General features: G+C 47.0%; 1 protein-coding gene and 1 long non-coding RNA gene across 2 annotated transcripts in view; one reads left to right on the top strand and one right to left on the bottom strand.

Annotated features, from left to right (window-relative positions):
- The first annotated feature begins 2,088 nt into the window (after positions 1 to 2,088).
- Positions 2,089 to 6,656, top strand: MRPS23 (mitochondrial ribosomal protein S23). The gene is made up of 5 exons (XM_070394154.1): positions 2,089 to 2,178; positions 2,669 to 2,839; positions 5,083 to 5,160; positions 5,362 to 5,488; positions 5,958 to 6,656. Exons 1-5 carry the CDS (start codon positions 2,135 to 2,137, stop codon positions 6,108 to 6,110), a joined length of 573 nt encoding a protein of 190 aa, XP_070250255.1. The 5' UTR covers positions 2,089 to 2,134; the 3' UTR covers positions 6,111 to 6,656.
- A 316-nt stretch (positions 6,657 to 6,972) lies between these two features.
- LOC138994967 (uncharacterized) overlaps positions 6,973 to 15,342 on the bottom strand; it is a 29,893-nt gene continuing 21,523 nt past the window's right edge. The window contains exons 2-3 of the long non-coding RNA XR_011468502.1: positions 8,330 to 8,375; positions 6,973 to 7,217 (exon numbers count right to left, since the gene is read on the bottom strand). This is a non-coding gene — a long non-coding RNA (uncharacterized lncRNA). The remainder of the gene's footprint in view (positions 7,218 to 8,329; positions 8,376 to 15,342) is intronic.

Genomic DNA, 15,342 nt, shown 5'->3' with positions numbered 1-15,342 from the left:
CCCCTGCCATTGGGGTCAGTTTTGCCTGACCTCCTCTGTCAACCAGTCTCCAGCTTGAGGCCTCGCTGAGGAGGCAGTGTGGAGTTCTGGGAAGGGCCCGGGCTGGGCTGGAAGCCTGGCTGTGTCAGTTACCTATCAGACAAGTGACTTAACTCCCTAAGGCTTCACTTTCTAATCTATAAGTAAGATAATAATAGCCACCTAGTGGGTGGGTGTGTGGATTCAGTAAGATAACACAACAAGCACTAACTACTCATCACACATTCCTTTCCTCCTCCTCGCCAGCCTCCCACAGAGCAGGGAGACTGGGAGAACTAGATCCTCTTTCTTGCTGACAAAGGTGATGGGCTCCTAGGAGACATCTTATGTTTATGTGACTCAAAAGTTCAAATATAAATACAAACTCTTGACAGGTCAAGCTCTGAGGGATAAATAAAGAAAAAAATTCTCCCATCCCCTCCTGCAATTTTACCAGGAGTAAAATTCACAGCCTTCTGTGACCTTCCACACGTTTCTATCCTCCTCCAAACACAAACACATACACTGCAAAGTGTTTTCTTTTGTCTTTTAACAGGTTAGGGCCCCCCTAAAGGTGTTTCTCTGAAACTTCCTTTTTCATTTAACTCTAAGTCATGGGCATGCATCTAGGTCAGCGGTTCTCAACCTGTGTGTCGCGACCCCTTTGGGGGTCGAACGACCCTTTCACAGGGGTTGCCTAAGACCATCGGAAAACACATAGATAATTACATATTGTTTTTGTGATTCATCACTATGCTTTAATTATGTTCAATTTGTAACAATGAAAATACATCCTGCATGTCAGACATTTACATTACGATTGATAACAGCAGCAAAATTACAGTTATGAAGTAGCAACGAAAATAATTTTATGGTTGGGGGTCACCACAACATGAGGAACTGTATTAAAGGGTCGCGGCATTAGGAAGGTTGAGAACCACTGATCTAGGTAAATATATATGAAACTAAGTCGTTTAATAGCTGCATAGGATCCATAGGAATATATGAAGCATGATTTTCCAGCCATTTCCCATTAGCCACACTTATTATTATTGTCACCACAAACAATGCTGCAAATGACGATCCCTGCACAATTATCCCCATGAAATTGTGCTTTAATTTCTATGGGGGTGCTGTACCCAAAGTATGGTTATTGGGCCAAAAGATAACTGTGACAGGTGACTTTCCCCTGGTTATTCATTTTCCTTCTTGGAATTTGTTCCGCACACTCTTACTTTTCAAGCTCCAAGGAGGAGCTAGGCAGCAACGCCTCCTCCGGGCGGAAACATTAGCTGCTGGCAGCATCCTCATGAGCAGGGATGCAAGTGGCGCCCCAGGACCCAAGGGTTCAGTGGGGAGCGCTAAACAGCAGGAGCCGGAGGCTTGGACTCCATGTGACCCTGGGCAAGTGCCTCCCCTCCCCGGGCCTCGGTTTCCTTTTGCGTCGTCTGTGACTCCAACCAAAACAGGCACAGGTGGGGCCTGGTGCTGGAGACCTCCTGGGGGCTCCCGTAGGACGTGGGCTGCGTCTCTCACCTCGTCACCGGCCCACTGCGCGGCCCCACCTAAGAGGAGTGGTCTCCCTGAGGCCAGACGGGCTAAAGCAGCCACTGCAGTGGTTCTCAACCTTCTGGCCCTTTAAATACAGTTCCTCAGGTTGTGACCCAACCATAAAATTATTTTCGTTGCTACTTCATCACTGTAATGCTGCTACTGTTATGAATCGTCATGTAAATATCTGATATGCAGGATGGCCTTAGGCGACCCCTGTGAAAGGGTCGTTCGACCGCCAAAGGGGTCGCGACCCACAGGTTGAGAACCGCTGCACTAGCGTTAATCCCTCCCCCTAGATCGGTCATTTACAGCTTCTGCGGGGCTTTGGCTCGCGCCCTCCCTTTCGGCTCGGCTGTCGAGTGCTCCTGTCTGAACCCGGCAAGTAGCCGACAAGCGCGCCAGTTCGGCCAATCCTTTGCTTCTGCCTGGCTCCGCCCTCCCGGCGGGGGCCGCGGCGTCAGCCCTAGATCCGCCGCTCGGCCAGCAGCTTCGCCTCCTTTGCCGGCGGCTGGCGCTTCCGGTTCCGGTCGCCGCTAACCGCGCTGGGTCGGAGGCTCCGGCCATGGCGGGCAGCCGGCTGGAAACGGTGGGCAGCATTTTCTCGCGGTGCGTGCTCGGAGCTTGGATGGGCTGAGGGTCCCCCCTCCCCCCGGGCGGGGGCTCCGCTTGGGTGGGTGTGAGCCGGGCGGGCGAGGTGTCTGCGCCGGGGGAGGCCTGCAGTGCTCTCTCCTGCTTCCGAACGGTTGTGCTGGAGGATGTCACTCCTTGACCTTCTTGTCTTCCACGTTCACGATCGCACCGCGCCCTTCCCCGAGCGGAGGGCTCTGGGAAGAGGCGGCCGGGTCTGGCTGAGCCGTGTGTGCATGTGACGTGACAGGAACGGGGCGAGGAAGTGGGCTGCGCTCACGGGTGTAGAAGGGCCTAACCCCCAGCTCGGGTAGGCCGGTCGGGAGTATGGAACTGTCTTACCTGTAGGTGGGGACACCCTGCTCCGCCTCCTTTCGGCTCCGTGATCTCCTGATGTCCCTCCCAGACTGTGACCAGACTGATTGAGGCGGTTGTAACGGGCTGACCTTCCTTATTTTCCTTCCTTAAGGACTCGGGACCTCATGCGGGCTGGGGTCCTGAAAGAGAAGCCCCTCTGGTTCGACATATATCACGCCTTCCCCCCGCTGAGGGAGCCGGTCTTCCGAAGGCCCCTCCTGCGATACGGCAAAGCCAAAGCTCCCATCCAGGACATCTTCTACCACGAGGACCTGATTAGAGCGTGAGTGCCGGAGGGTGCGCGGGGACCGCGGGAGGAGAGGTTTACAGTGAGTCCGGGCTTGCCCTTGGAGAAGGTCTTGTACAAAACGAGGGAATCAATTCCCTCCCCCACGTGAGAGACGGGAGCTCTGAGAAGTAGAATATGGAGTCCAGCAATTGCCGGATCATTGCAGGTACTTGTTTCTGCACATCTGTTTTGCATCAGGCACCTGCTAAGCACTTAACAAACGTCTTACTTGGCCCGACTCTACCCCTGCAAGGCAGGCATCCTTCTCTCCGTTTTAGTCACGTGGCCTCTGAGATTCAGAGGCAGCAACCTGGGAGGTCACTGACAAAGCCCTTTCCCTCAAATACTTGCCAGCTAGTGTTATGCCGGGAATCGGGATGGGTTCTTTTCTGTTGAATGTTAAGATCAGAGGTTGTGCCTAACTGAAATTAATACATGTTCCTTATCCTTACCCCTATTCCTGGATGTAAGAAAACAGAATTTATAGTTATATTCTCTATGGAAGTCCAGGCACCTTTCATTTGAGGGTGTTTTTCCTCCCCACACAATACTCCTTTGAAGTAGGAAAACAAGTATGTTCTTGTTCTACTTGGAAATTTTCAGGATAGGCCACAAGGTCTTTGGGGTATTAAGTATTTTTTCAACATTTTTTTCTGCTCAGGTGCATTGGATGCACATGGTCAGCATGCTTTCCAGGTTCACTTATACATTAACATAATTTATGTGATAGGACAATGTGGAATATTTTATAGCTCGCTCTCTTACTACTATCAATGCCAAAATAATAACACCTTGTATTTAAATAGTTTTTGAATATCTATCTTTGCGGCTTTTGGGTGGGGGGTGATGGTGTTTTATATTTTTAAGAACTTATAACAACAAACTAAATTCTAGAGGTATCAAAACCTAGATGTAAAAAAGTGAAATCATAAAAATACTAGAAGGAAACATGGGAGAACTTTACAAATAGTCTGAGTGATTAAGACCTTTCTAAGAATGACATAAAACCCAGAAGCCATAAATGAGAATATTGAAATTTTCTGCATAAAGAATGTACCATAAGCAAAATAAAAACTCAGCCTATATACTGGGGAAAAATTTGCAGCATGTATGACAAAAGGCTAATATCTTATTTTTACTGCTATAAAGTTTGCATATAAGTCAATAAGAAAAAGACCACCAAATGGAAATCAGCAAAGACATGGACAGGTTGCAGAAAAGGAAATTGGGTTTGCTTTTATTTTTTATTTATCTATTTATTTATTTTTAATATATTTTATCGATTTTTTTACAGAGAGGAAGGGAGAGGGATAGAGAGTTAGAAACATCGATGAGAGAGAAACATTGATCAGCTGCCTCCTGCACAACTCCCACTGGGGATATGCCGGCAACCCAGGTACATGCCCTTGACCGGAATCGAACCTGGGACCTTTCAGTCCGCAGGCCGACGCTCTATCCACTGAGCCAAACCGGCCAGGGCTGGGTTTGCTTTTAAACATGACAAGATACTCAGTCTGTTTCACAAGAAAAGACAAGACTACCATGAGTTATAATTTTTACCTATCAAATTGACAAAGACCATAAAGTTGGAAAATATAATTTGGTCAGGGGAAATAGGCATTGTCATATACTACTGGTGTGAGTGTAAATTGGCACAAATGCTTTGGAAAGCATTTTGGCAGTTGCTCATACTTTGACCTAATACCATGCCTATGAATTTATTCCACAAACTTAGTTGCACAGTGCACTAAGAAATAAATTGCAGTGCTGTCTAGAATAGCAAAGGACTGGAAATAATCTGCGTGCGTTGATTTAAAGTGACCTCTAAGAAATATTAAGTTAAAAAAAGGCAAGATATGGAATAGTGCTTACAATCCTTGAGGTTAAACAATGTGGCTGGAAATGGAATGATAGGTGCCTATATGCGTGTACATTAGTGGAATATTCCTGGATGGATACACAAGCAGCTGGGTAGTGTTACTTCCTGGGAAGGGAACTGGGGGGGTTGGGGTGCAGAGGTGAGGAGGAGTGTCCCTTTTCCCTGGATGCCTTTGTGTAACATTTGACGTATTTACCATGTGCATGCACAACTTAAAGACAAAACCCAAAAATTGTTAGGCTTGGGCTGTGTAGGTGATGTTATAATGAACTCCTCAGGGCCTAGCAGTTATTTCTTGGTTTGTTCTTGGCCATGATCTATAATTGGAGACTTATATGGTGCTGTTTGTATTTCCCAGGAAATTTTATTCAACCTATGGATCTGGTCAAAAAGCTTTTGATCTGTTCAACCCAAACTTCAAGTCTACCTGTCAACGGTAAGCCATTTTATAAACCCTGGGGGAGTTAGTTTTTTATTTTTAAGAATGTAGTTATCAGCTTGAGGATTTTTGTTGAATTGTATTCGAGAACAGTGTTTCTATAAGGAGGTCTGTTAAGGGAATGCTTGACACTGTGTAACAGCATGTTTTGACAACTCTCAGTATACAGACCTAAGACATGACTGCTTGGAATTCCAGGTTTGTGGAGAAGTACTTAGAGCTACAGAAACTTGGAGAAACAGATGAAGAGAAATTATTTGTGGAAGCAGGGAAGGCTTTATTGGCAGAAGGTGTCATTTTAAGACGAGTAGGAGAAGCAAGGGCTGTGAGTATTTTATTATCAAAATTGTTATTAGGATTAGTTGTCTTCTTGTCAGAGGTTAAAGAAAGGCTTGGTTTTCTTTCCCCAACCTCGGCTCATGTTCCTGAACTCCAGGTCCAATACTTTTAGATAGAATCTACTGGAGTTTTGTGGTTATGACTGAGACTTGGAACAAGTGAGTTGTCATTAGGGCTTTTGAAATTGTGCCTCTGTAGAGATTTTTATCATGTTTTTGTTTGTTTAGAACAGAATTTGACCTGAAATATTATTTTTTAAAAAATCTTTATTGAAAGTATTATATATGTCTCCCCCCACCCCCCATTGACCTCTTCTAGCCTGCCCTCGCCCTGACCTGAAATATTAATGTTAAATTTTTGAGTCGGTGATAGAATGTGCCTAAATCATATAGCTTCAGCCAAATACTTGAGTGAAAATAACATCTTTGTGACATACTTCTGTCTGGTCTTCTAAGCAACAGGACAGTAGTCACATTTCCTCGAAATCTGAACCCACGGGTGTCAAACTCCAAACTTTGTTGGAAAAAATCCAGCCTCTGAAGGAAGTTCAACAGGACCAGCATTTGGAGGCACCAGAAGAGCAGTCGAAAGGCCCCTCACCTCCCTGAAGAACTTGTATACCACGTGTACTGACATCCAAACTGTGCTCACTGGATGAATGTTGAACTATTTTCAACAGTTAAGCTGTGTAAATGTTTCTGGATCTCGAAGGCATTATGTTTGCCGTCTTTTAGTTCCTGTTGCTAGGTTGTCATAAAGCTCAGTATCATGCTTTGAAAGAAGCAGTTATGTGAACTTTTATGTTAGGACGCTCTTCAACAAAGAATTCCTTAGCTGCTTATAATGTAAATTTACTTTAACATTGTAAATAGCACCAGGAAACCTTTATAAGCGCAGTTTGAATGGGACTCATTCTGAGCAGGTTTGCTTGGGTTTTGGTGTTAACATGTGGCTGGCGCCCTGGCTGGTACAGCGCCGTTGAGCATCATTCTGCGCATGGAAAGCTTGGCAGTGTGATTCCCGATCAGGGCTCGATCCCCGGGATCCTAGGGGGTGTGCAGAAGGCAGCCGTTCCATGTGTCGCTCTCACGTCGATGTTTCTCTCCCTCTCCCTTCCTCTCTCTCAAAAAATTAAAATTTTTTTTAAAAAACAACATGTGGGCTGACTGTTTCTTATTCTCTGGTATGTTTCTCTTCTCTGGACCCATCAGACTTTTACTTACACATATAATGTGGCTCCTTGGTCAGTTGTTTCTATGTGCAGGTGCTCTTTGTACTTGCTGCTATGGAACTATTGACCTTCAACTTGAGAGGCCAACCTGACTTATGCTTTGCGGTAAGAGTGAGAACCGATCAGTGAAAATAGCCAAAGGCCAAAACTATAACTTTAATCTCATGGATTGGCTCTGCTGGAGACAATTAGCACAGGCCTACACATAGTAGGCTTTGTTGAATGAGTGAATAATTACATCCAGCTCAACACTGAATCCAGATGCATCTCTTGGATTGCCAAGAGGGAGCCAGCCAATTCAGATGATGCTCTCCACCGGCCTCCCTGGTGTCAAGGAGCCCGGCTGGTGTGCCTCGGTGGTTGAGTGTTGACCCATGAGCCCGGTTGGGACACATGCCTGGGTTTTGGGCTCAATCCCTGGTGGGGGCGTGCAGGAGGCAGCTGATCGATGATTTTCTCAGATCATTGATTTTTTTATCTTCCTCTGAAAAAAATAAAGAATAGTAAGTGGCATATTGCTCTGAGATTGGCCCCTTTGCATTTGTGATGAAGCTGAGTAGGAAAAGTGGTTTTCAGGTACTGGTAATAAACTACTTCAGAAATTTCGTATTTTAAAACCTGTTTAGATTTTCTACCCTGTGTTCTTTGTGTACAGTCACTTCTATCTCCAGGTAGACGAAGGGTGGGGCACACATCTCAGCCTGTACACCTCCTGGCACATGGTGCTCAGATAATGGAAGGTGAGTGACTACGTGAGGCAAAAGCACTTCTCAGCCATATGCTTCCCCCACTGCCCCTCCCCCAACCTTTATCTCTGCAATTCTTGCTTTGGGAATGCTTGTTTTAGGTGGGGCAGCACATTTCACCCATTCAACAGCAGGCAACCATTGGTTTCAATGCCAGACTAGACCTTGGGAGGAGGACTTAGCAGGTGGAAGAGATGGTTCTGTTCAGAGGAACAGTCAGGGGTCACTCATTCTCTAAACTTGATGTTTCTGGGGCTTAATTGGCAGTTTCTTATTTTTTAAATTAACTGCAATACCATTTGTAGCAATATCAATAGGAAATATATAAGAATAAATCTCAGAAATGTACAGTGAAAAGTACAAAACATTATAAGACAATTAAAAAACAATAAAGGGCAGTTTCTCCATAATGTTGAAGAGTTTTAAAAAGCTCTTTGTTGCATAATTCTTTAAAAATTATACATGTAATGGCTCAAAATTTAAAGGCGACAGCCAGACTCCCACCCCTGTCCCCCAACCACCCATTTTTTTCTTCCCCAAGGCCACTGCTATCACCATTTCCTTTTCAGAAATATTTTGGGCATACACACGGGGACACTGCATACTGTCCTGTACCTTGCTTTTCCACTTAATATGTCTCAGAGATCCTTTGTGTGGACCAATCAGAGCCCAGTTGACAAAAGTGTTGTTTTTATATTTTCTTGTGCTGCAAATAGGCTGGTATAGCTGTGGGGTGCATTCTTAGTGGTATTGCTGGGTCAAGAGATAGCTCATCTTCAATTTTGTTATTACCCCCATGGAAACTGTTCACTTAGCCTCCCACCAGCCGTGAATGAAAATGCCCACTCACCAGGATCTTGTTAAGCCAGACTGGGACTCACGAGGAAGGCCTGGGCCTGGTAGAAGGGGAGAGACCAACCATTACTAGTAGAGCAAACCATCTTTTGTTGAATCCCAGTGACCAAAGCCCAGTGAACGGTGTGAAGTCACTTGGGGAATTCAGAACTCTTCCCACTGTTGGTCCCGGACTCTGTTGTTTGGGGGTGGAACCTCATTCTTGCCTTTAAGGAGCTTAACATCTAACTGGGAGGACCAGCGTGACTTTCAAAATAATAAGATGAACAGGAATCCTTATAATCATGAGAGTATGGTGGAGAGTCAGGGGGAGAGATGGGCCATGGACTAGTCTGGGGACACTGCACGGAGAGCCTTGAAGGGGAGGCGGAATTTGGGGGTTTGAAGTGGCGTGTGTGGCTGCTGCTGCCAGGAGCAACCCCCTGCCACCACTGTGCCTTCACTGTCCTTTTCAAATGGTACCTCCGCTCAGAAGTTTTACCTAATGTTCACATCACTTCTCGAGCCCCTTCCAGACTGCGCTCACTGCCCCGCAGCCGGCACACCTGGCCCACTGTTTGGACTCCTGCCCGATTTACCTGGTCTTCGTTCCAGAGACGTAGCTACTCTCTCCCACGTCAGAGTGTCAACAAGGGCAGAAGTTCTTACCCACTGAGCCCACTGAGGCATGGCACAGCCTTTCAGGAGTAGGCCCTCCACTTGGGTTTGCTGAGCTGAAGGGCATGTGTCCTGGTTACAGTGAAATTTGCACAAGACGAGGCTGAAGATCTGGGTTCTAGTTCTGGCTACTCCATTTTTACTGGTGTGGCCTCGTGCCTGTCACGGTCTCTTGAGCTTCTAATTAGTATCGTGAGAATTAATGGGTATAACGAATGCAAAGCCCACTTGTAAGATATGTGACAGGTGCTTTTTTGGCTCTTGAGGAGGAGTGGAAAGCAGGTTTGACCAGGTAGGATGGGATCTGATCACGGTGGCCTCAGAAACTCTACAGAGGGATTCAGCTGGGTATAAGAAAGTTTGAACGAGGAAGTACCATCGTGAAAACAGTGTCAGGTTAAAGGAAGATTTGCCCAGATGTGATATAAAGAATGTGGTTGGGGGAGTGGGCAACGGAGGCGAGAAGAAGAGACTTTGTTCTCTGAGCAGCCATTCCAGTGGGAGGCAGAGATTCCAAGGTTACAAGCCTGAGTGACCAGGTCAATAGCATCACTAACAAACAGATGGGGAAGAGCTCCAGTACTTCACATACTGCGTTAGAGGTGACAGAGCAACGTTCCAGTGGCAGACAGTGAGATGGGTCAGGTGTTGGGAGAAGGGGAGGAAGCATTGGAGCCAGGAGAATGAATGCGCTGTCCAAGGGGAGTGTAGAGAGACACAGATGTTGGGGCTGAGCCAGGGGAATGCTCTCAGTTAAAGGGCAGGAGGAATGAGAAAGCCAGCAAAGGGAACAAGGTCCCACATCTTCCATTGTCTAAATGGCGAGGCCCATGTAAGTGGCCCTGGATTCTCCAGCTTTCAGAGAGTTCTCTTTTTGCTTTTGCTGGATAGACCTGACCCTTGATTTGTGTGTCCTTAAAAGGCAAGCCCAATTCTTTTTGTAATTTTGTATAATACTTAGTGTTCTCAGATAATGAAAATGTTATTACAGAAAAAAGATCGGTGCCTCCCAGGGATTCCTAATTTTGTTAAAATGATACCTTTCTCTAAGTAAATGATGGCTCACTACTTAAAAACATTCACTGGATTCTTTTTTTAAACAAAGTCATCCCAGTGGGATGATAAGATTTTCTCGGAGGCTCGCACGGGTGCCTGCCTCTGCTCTTGGGAATCCGGACGAGGCACACGGGAGTGCAGGGCCTCATCCGTCCTTCCCAGCTCTCAGCTCTGACCATGCCAGACTCAGAACTGGGCTGGCAGTTCTCCTGCCTGCATAGGAGCTAAGGGTATGTGACATGATGTGGCTGCGATAGTTAACACAAGCTGGCCTCACCTAGAGGACTGTAGAGCTAGGAACAAGAGAAGGTGAGTCATGTAAAGGGGTAGGGCTATTACTTTGTTCCTGGTCTCTGTGCTCCTGAACTCTATTCCAGAAGAGCCAAAAGGTGGAGGACCGACCAGCTAGTCTAGCTGCGTGTTTTGAGTCTTTGAGGGTGCTCAGCGAGACGGATGCTTGAGCAGGTTCAGTGAGCAACTTGGTTGAGGTCACCTTGGCTGATGGAGGAAGGGCACCTGCTCTCCTGTGGAAAAGACAAGAAATGGCTTTCATGTCACTGCTAGGGTAGCGCTCAGTATGGCAGGCGGGTCTCTGATTGGATGAGCCCAGCCCTGGAGCAGCATCTGTGGAGATGCTGAGCCAGACAAGTGGTTATTGCTGCAGCAGGAAGATGAAAAGGTTGCTAGGGGAAGGCAAAGGAGGCAGGAAGTTAAGTGTTATGTCCCCTACAAAATGTAGCAGCCACTGCCCCCTCCATCTGTGCAGATTACAGAGAGGGGATTCTTGTCGAATGCTAGCTGACAATGCAATTACATTTTGAGTCTAGTTTTACCCTCGATAGATGCTTTTACTGGACTGGAACTTAAATGTCAGTCACCTGACCTTCTAGTGGCTCAGTTCTTTTAATTAAAAGATGCTTCTAAGCACCATCCAGTAGTGGGCTCTTTATTATTTATCAAGCATTTTCCTCCCAGCAGTTAGTGAAAGGTCAGTGGCTTCAAGGGATGCTTTGTTTTTGGTGAGCAGCTCAGATGAAAAAGATAGACAATCAATTCCCGCTCCCTCCTGTTTGCTCTGGGGCAGGACACTGTGTAACAGTCATTGTGGCATTTAGGATCGCAGGCTTCTGAAACATGCAGAAAAGTGCATGGGCATCCCTTGCTACTGAACATTTCTCCAAAAGTAAACACCAGGTCGTGATGATGGTTAATAATGAGGTATTGATTGTTGGAAAATGTCAGGGCCTGGGCCGTGGGCCCCAGCACCACTAGATGGCGCTGCACTATCATGCTGTTCAACTACAATAATTTTATTTCTTTGCCTCAGGGTACCTCGTCTTTCAAGGTTGGCGAGTGTCCTTGTAAAATAATGTTCTGGCTGAGACTTAGGAAACAGGTCCTGGAGTGTGTGGGATAGGGTAGAGATGGGAGCGGTTAGGCCGCAGGACAAATGACAAAGGCCTGGGGGTTAGGGGGGGAAGGGAACCAGCCCTTTTGCATCACAATATGAGCTGGAGAGGAAGGAGCTAACTGTGCTGAGCCCCTGGAGACTGCCCTGAGCAGTGTTTTCTTACCTTCCCGGGCAGTGACACACATCTGTGAATTTGCTGTGCAGGGTGGAGGGAGGGAGGCAGGGCGGAGTAGTGGAAAAAACCCAGGCCTTGGAGAGAAACCCTGATCGATTGCTTTGTCTTGTGACATTAGGTGAGTGAGTGAATAACTTGAGCCTCAATTTCCTTATCTGTAAAACCGGAACACCAACATCTACCTCACCAAGTTGTTTTAGGGACTTAGTGAGAACATGAGCAAAATTCTTGGCACAAGTCAGTCTTTGCTCTCGGTGCTTGGAAGGGGTTTAGCAACTGTTGATACCCACGGGGTGGAGGCGAGTGTGCACTGGATTAAAACAGAGAAGAAAGGGAAAACTGGTTCTGTGTACCTTTTTAGCAGTCACTAGTTTAACCAGTTACCTTTCTCATCCCCTCCCCCAAGTAGGTGCTTTCTCCATTATCTTCCTCCAACCTTCTAGCACCAAAACAATCAATCAATTTTTTTTTTTAAAAGACAAAAGAGGAAACTAAAGAACATCCTGGGAACTTGTTCATTATTGGAACTTACAATGCTGCTAGCTTTCACTGAAAAATTTGCTTTTATTTAGTTACTAGAGGTCCCGTGCACGACATTTGTGCCCTTGGGGGGGGGGGGGTCCCCTCAGCCTGGCCTGTGCCCTCTTGCAGTCTGGGACCCATGGGGGATGTCTACCTGCCGGCTTAGGCCTGTTCCCCGGGGTCCTTAGCGCTGCCACAGAGGCAGGAGAGGCTCCCGCCACTGCCGCTGCACTCACCAGCTGTGAGCCCAGCTTCTGGCTGAGCAGCTCCCCCTGTGGGAGCGCACTGACTACCAGGGGGAAGCTCTTGCATTGAGCATCTGCCCCCTGGTGGTCAGTGTGCGTCATAGCGACCGGTCGTTTGGCTGTTCAGTCGATTTGCATATTAGGGTTTTATTATATAGGATAGGATTTCTTAGGCAGATTGTGTGTGTGTGTGTGTAGAAAGCAATCTATATATACAATAGAGAAATATGCTAATTAACCAAGACACCATAACAGGTCGACCAGACAGGAGGAGGTTGCGCGTGCGCAGCATCGGGGGTGGGGTGGCAGGGGCCTCCATGCGTCTGCGCTGGGGGAGGGCCTGATCAGCAGTGGCCGTGGCTGCTGTGGGGCCCGGGGAGCAAGGCAGGGCCGGACCTGCAACTCGAGGGTGGGCGGCGCTGTGCGATTTCAAATTGCGCACTGGGCTCCAAGTGTGTTTATAACATTCCTTCTGTCTCTTTCCTTCCTCATTGATGCCTCTCCTGTTCTCCTTATGGTAAACTTATCTCCTTTCTTCCTTCCGCCCTGCACCCCAGATCGTGGAGAGGAGAGAGAGGGTCACTATCTAGAGGCCCAATAAAGAAAATGGGTCCAACCTCAGAGACATTGTTCCTGGAACCCCGCAGCTGCTCAGCAGTTGGGGCAGGAGTTTCTGGAACTCCCTCTGGTCCTCCTCCTTGTGAGGGTGGGCGGGTGGGAGAGCGGTCTGGAGGGCCACAAGGATCTATGCATGGCCTTCTCACTGTCCTGTGCCTCTCTCACTCCAGTTGACCCTGGTCTGTCTGCAGGTGGACTGTGGGCCCCCTGCCTCTGATCACATGGGAGGCTCACACCCTAAGCATGCTAAGGCTTATCCCCTGAACACGAACACGGAGAGAGGGACATCCTGGACTTTATCCCTAGCTTCCCCGACTCCTGCCGAGTGAAGTAACAGCCCTGCTCCAGCTCAGCAGCGGGCCACAGCCTCCTCGCCCTTCAGGAACTCATCCCTTCTTCAGGCCTGGCTTCCCACTGGAACCACTCCCCTGCCCTGGCCTCTATGTCACTGATTCATCAAGGCTTCTAGCTCCCGAAGGGTATAATTCAGGGACAATGGCTGTGTTCCCAGTGCTGCTGGATCCTCCTTTGAGGATCCCATAGGGCTGGGTCCTCCTTTTCAGCCTGGGGAAAGGGAGGGCTCCACACCAGGGGTCTGGCACGCTTCGGTGAGTGTGCCCGAGTCCTGTCTCCTGGTTTTCCTGTCCAGTCATACCCTGCCTCTTCCAGTTTAAATCCTAAGGTAAAGCTTGTCTTTGCCAACCCTGCCACATCCCTAACCTTCTTACTTTTGGATGTGAGAGAGGAGAAAGGGCGGTGGGAGACAGGCCAGATGGGTAGGAGGAGTCTGGGAACCTGAGCTGCAGACAGACACAGGGCACCAGAATGTTCTACAGTCCTGCACATGCTCGCCGTGTCTCGCCTGGCTTTCTGGGCAACTAGTTAACCTCCAATACAGCGTGTTGTCAAGATCACAACTGCTAATTCCTTCCCTTTTGATGACTGTAGTGTCTAGACTGGCTTCTTAAGCACTTTGAATACCCGTAAAGTCAAGAAGTTCAAATTTAGGAAAAAAATCTCATCTGCAGGACTTAGTTCCCGTGAGCTGTTGGCCACTTATGATGAATATTAATGAAAGACAGATGATAGATGCTTATTGCTCAGCTGACACGCATCGCTAAACCCCAAAGGGGTTAATTTAAGAGCTAAAGGACTCAAGTATACTTTACTGGCACGTTGAAGAGAATAAAACTTCCAAGGGTATAATCAAGATTTCTTATATACAAGAACTCAAGGACCCATGGGCAATGTCTGCATTTAAGAAAAAAAAAAAAGCTACCACCATTGCTTACTGACCTAAAAAATAGCTCCTTTAGCTGCTAACTGAGGTAGGCAATGGATGGAACAGTAGATGGAGCCCTGGATGAGGCTCCTGGAGACTCTGGTCCCAGCTCACCCACTAATTGGCTTTGTGACTTGGTTGTCATAACACTTTTCTAGCCATTTGTAACCTAAGGGGATTGAACTACAAGACCTCAGCGGTCCTATTCTTTGTGTCTACAGGTTCAAGAAGAGTGAAAGGGTATGGAGAGCAAGCACATTCCAAGACTTATTTAAAATCTCTCCACTTTTAAAAAATTTTGATAGTGGAACCACTCATAAAAGTAGAGCAAATAAACTGGCCCTCCAGATGTTCTGATGTTCTTCATTTAGACTTAACCATTATTCATGTTTTTCCATATTTGCTCATCTGTATTTTTTCTGAAGGATTTTAAAGCAGGTGTAGCTATGACTTCTCACCCAAGGCTTCAACCTGCTTCTCTGAAGAATAAGACCTTTTCTTACATCAACATAATACCATTAGAAAGCTTAACAAAATGGTAATGAACAGTAATTACGTAATATCACCTAATAACCAGTCCATATTCAAATTTCCCCAAAGTCCCCTCAACAGGCTCTCCACATCTTCCTGCCGCAGGCCTGTCCCTGGGGCCGACCACTGTTAACCATGTCAGTTTTTAGTGCTTCTGGTGCTCACCTTCACACAAATAATCCCCACTTATACCATCATGCTTGTTTTACCAACTGCAGTCATTGTCTCTCGGCTTTCTGCTAAGGTTGATGAGGATTTAGCTAATTTAGATTCTCTCTCCCACTCTAGTTCCTCTGTGTAGTAATACTTATTGAGGTTCTGTTTTGGGTTGGGTTGTGTCACCCCCAAAAGATATGCTGAAGTTCTAATTGAATGTGACCTTATTTGGCAATAGGGTCTTTGTAGATGTAATCAAGTTAAGATGAGGTCACACTGGATTAGCCTGGGCCCCTAATCCAGTAACTAGAGTCCTTAGAAAGAGAGACAGATTTGGAAACACACACACACACAC

The sequence above is a fragment of the Myotis yumanensis genome, unplaced genomic scaffold, assembly GCF_028538775.1.
Source record: "Myotis yumanensis isolate MYYU_CA2020_CCGP unplaced genomic scaffold, mMyoYum1.0.hap1 SCAF_16, whole genome shotgun sequence".
Lineage (NCBI taxonomy): Eukaryota > Metazoa > Chordata > Mammalia > Chiroptera > Vespertilionidae > Myotis > Myotis yumanensis.
The sequence above is the reverse complement of the archived record's forward strand: the minus strand, read 5'-3'. Positions and strand labels throughout refer to the sequence as shown.

Excerpts from the sequence above, each read along its gene's own strand:
- MRPS23 (XM_070394154.1), top strand. The coding sequence starts at position 2,135 with ATGGCGGGCAGCCGGCTGGAAACGGTGGGCAGCATTTTCTCGCG. Across the intron at positions 2,840-5,082 it reads CACGAGGACCTGATTAGAGC|GAAATTTTATTCAACCTATG; the intron begins GTGAGTGCCGGA and ends TGTATTTCCCAG. Across the intron at positions 5,161-5,361 it reads TTCAAGTCTACCTGTCAACG|GTTTGTGGAGAAGTACTTAG; the intron begins GTAAGCCATTTT and ends TTGGAATTCCAG.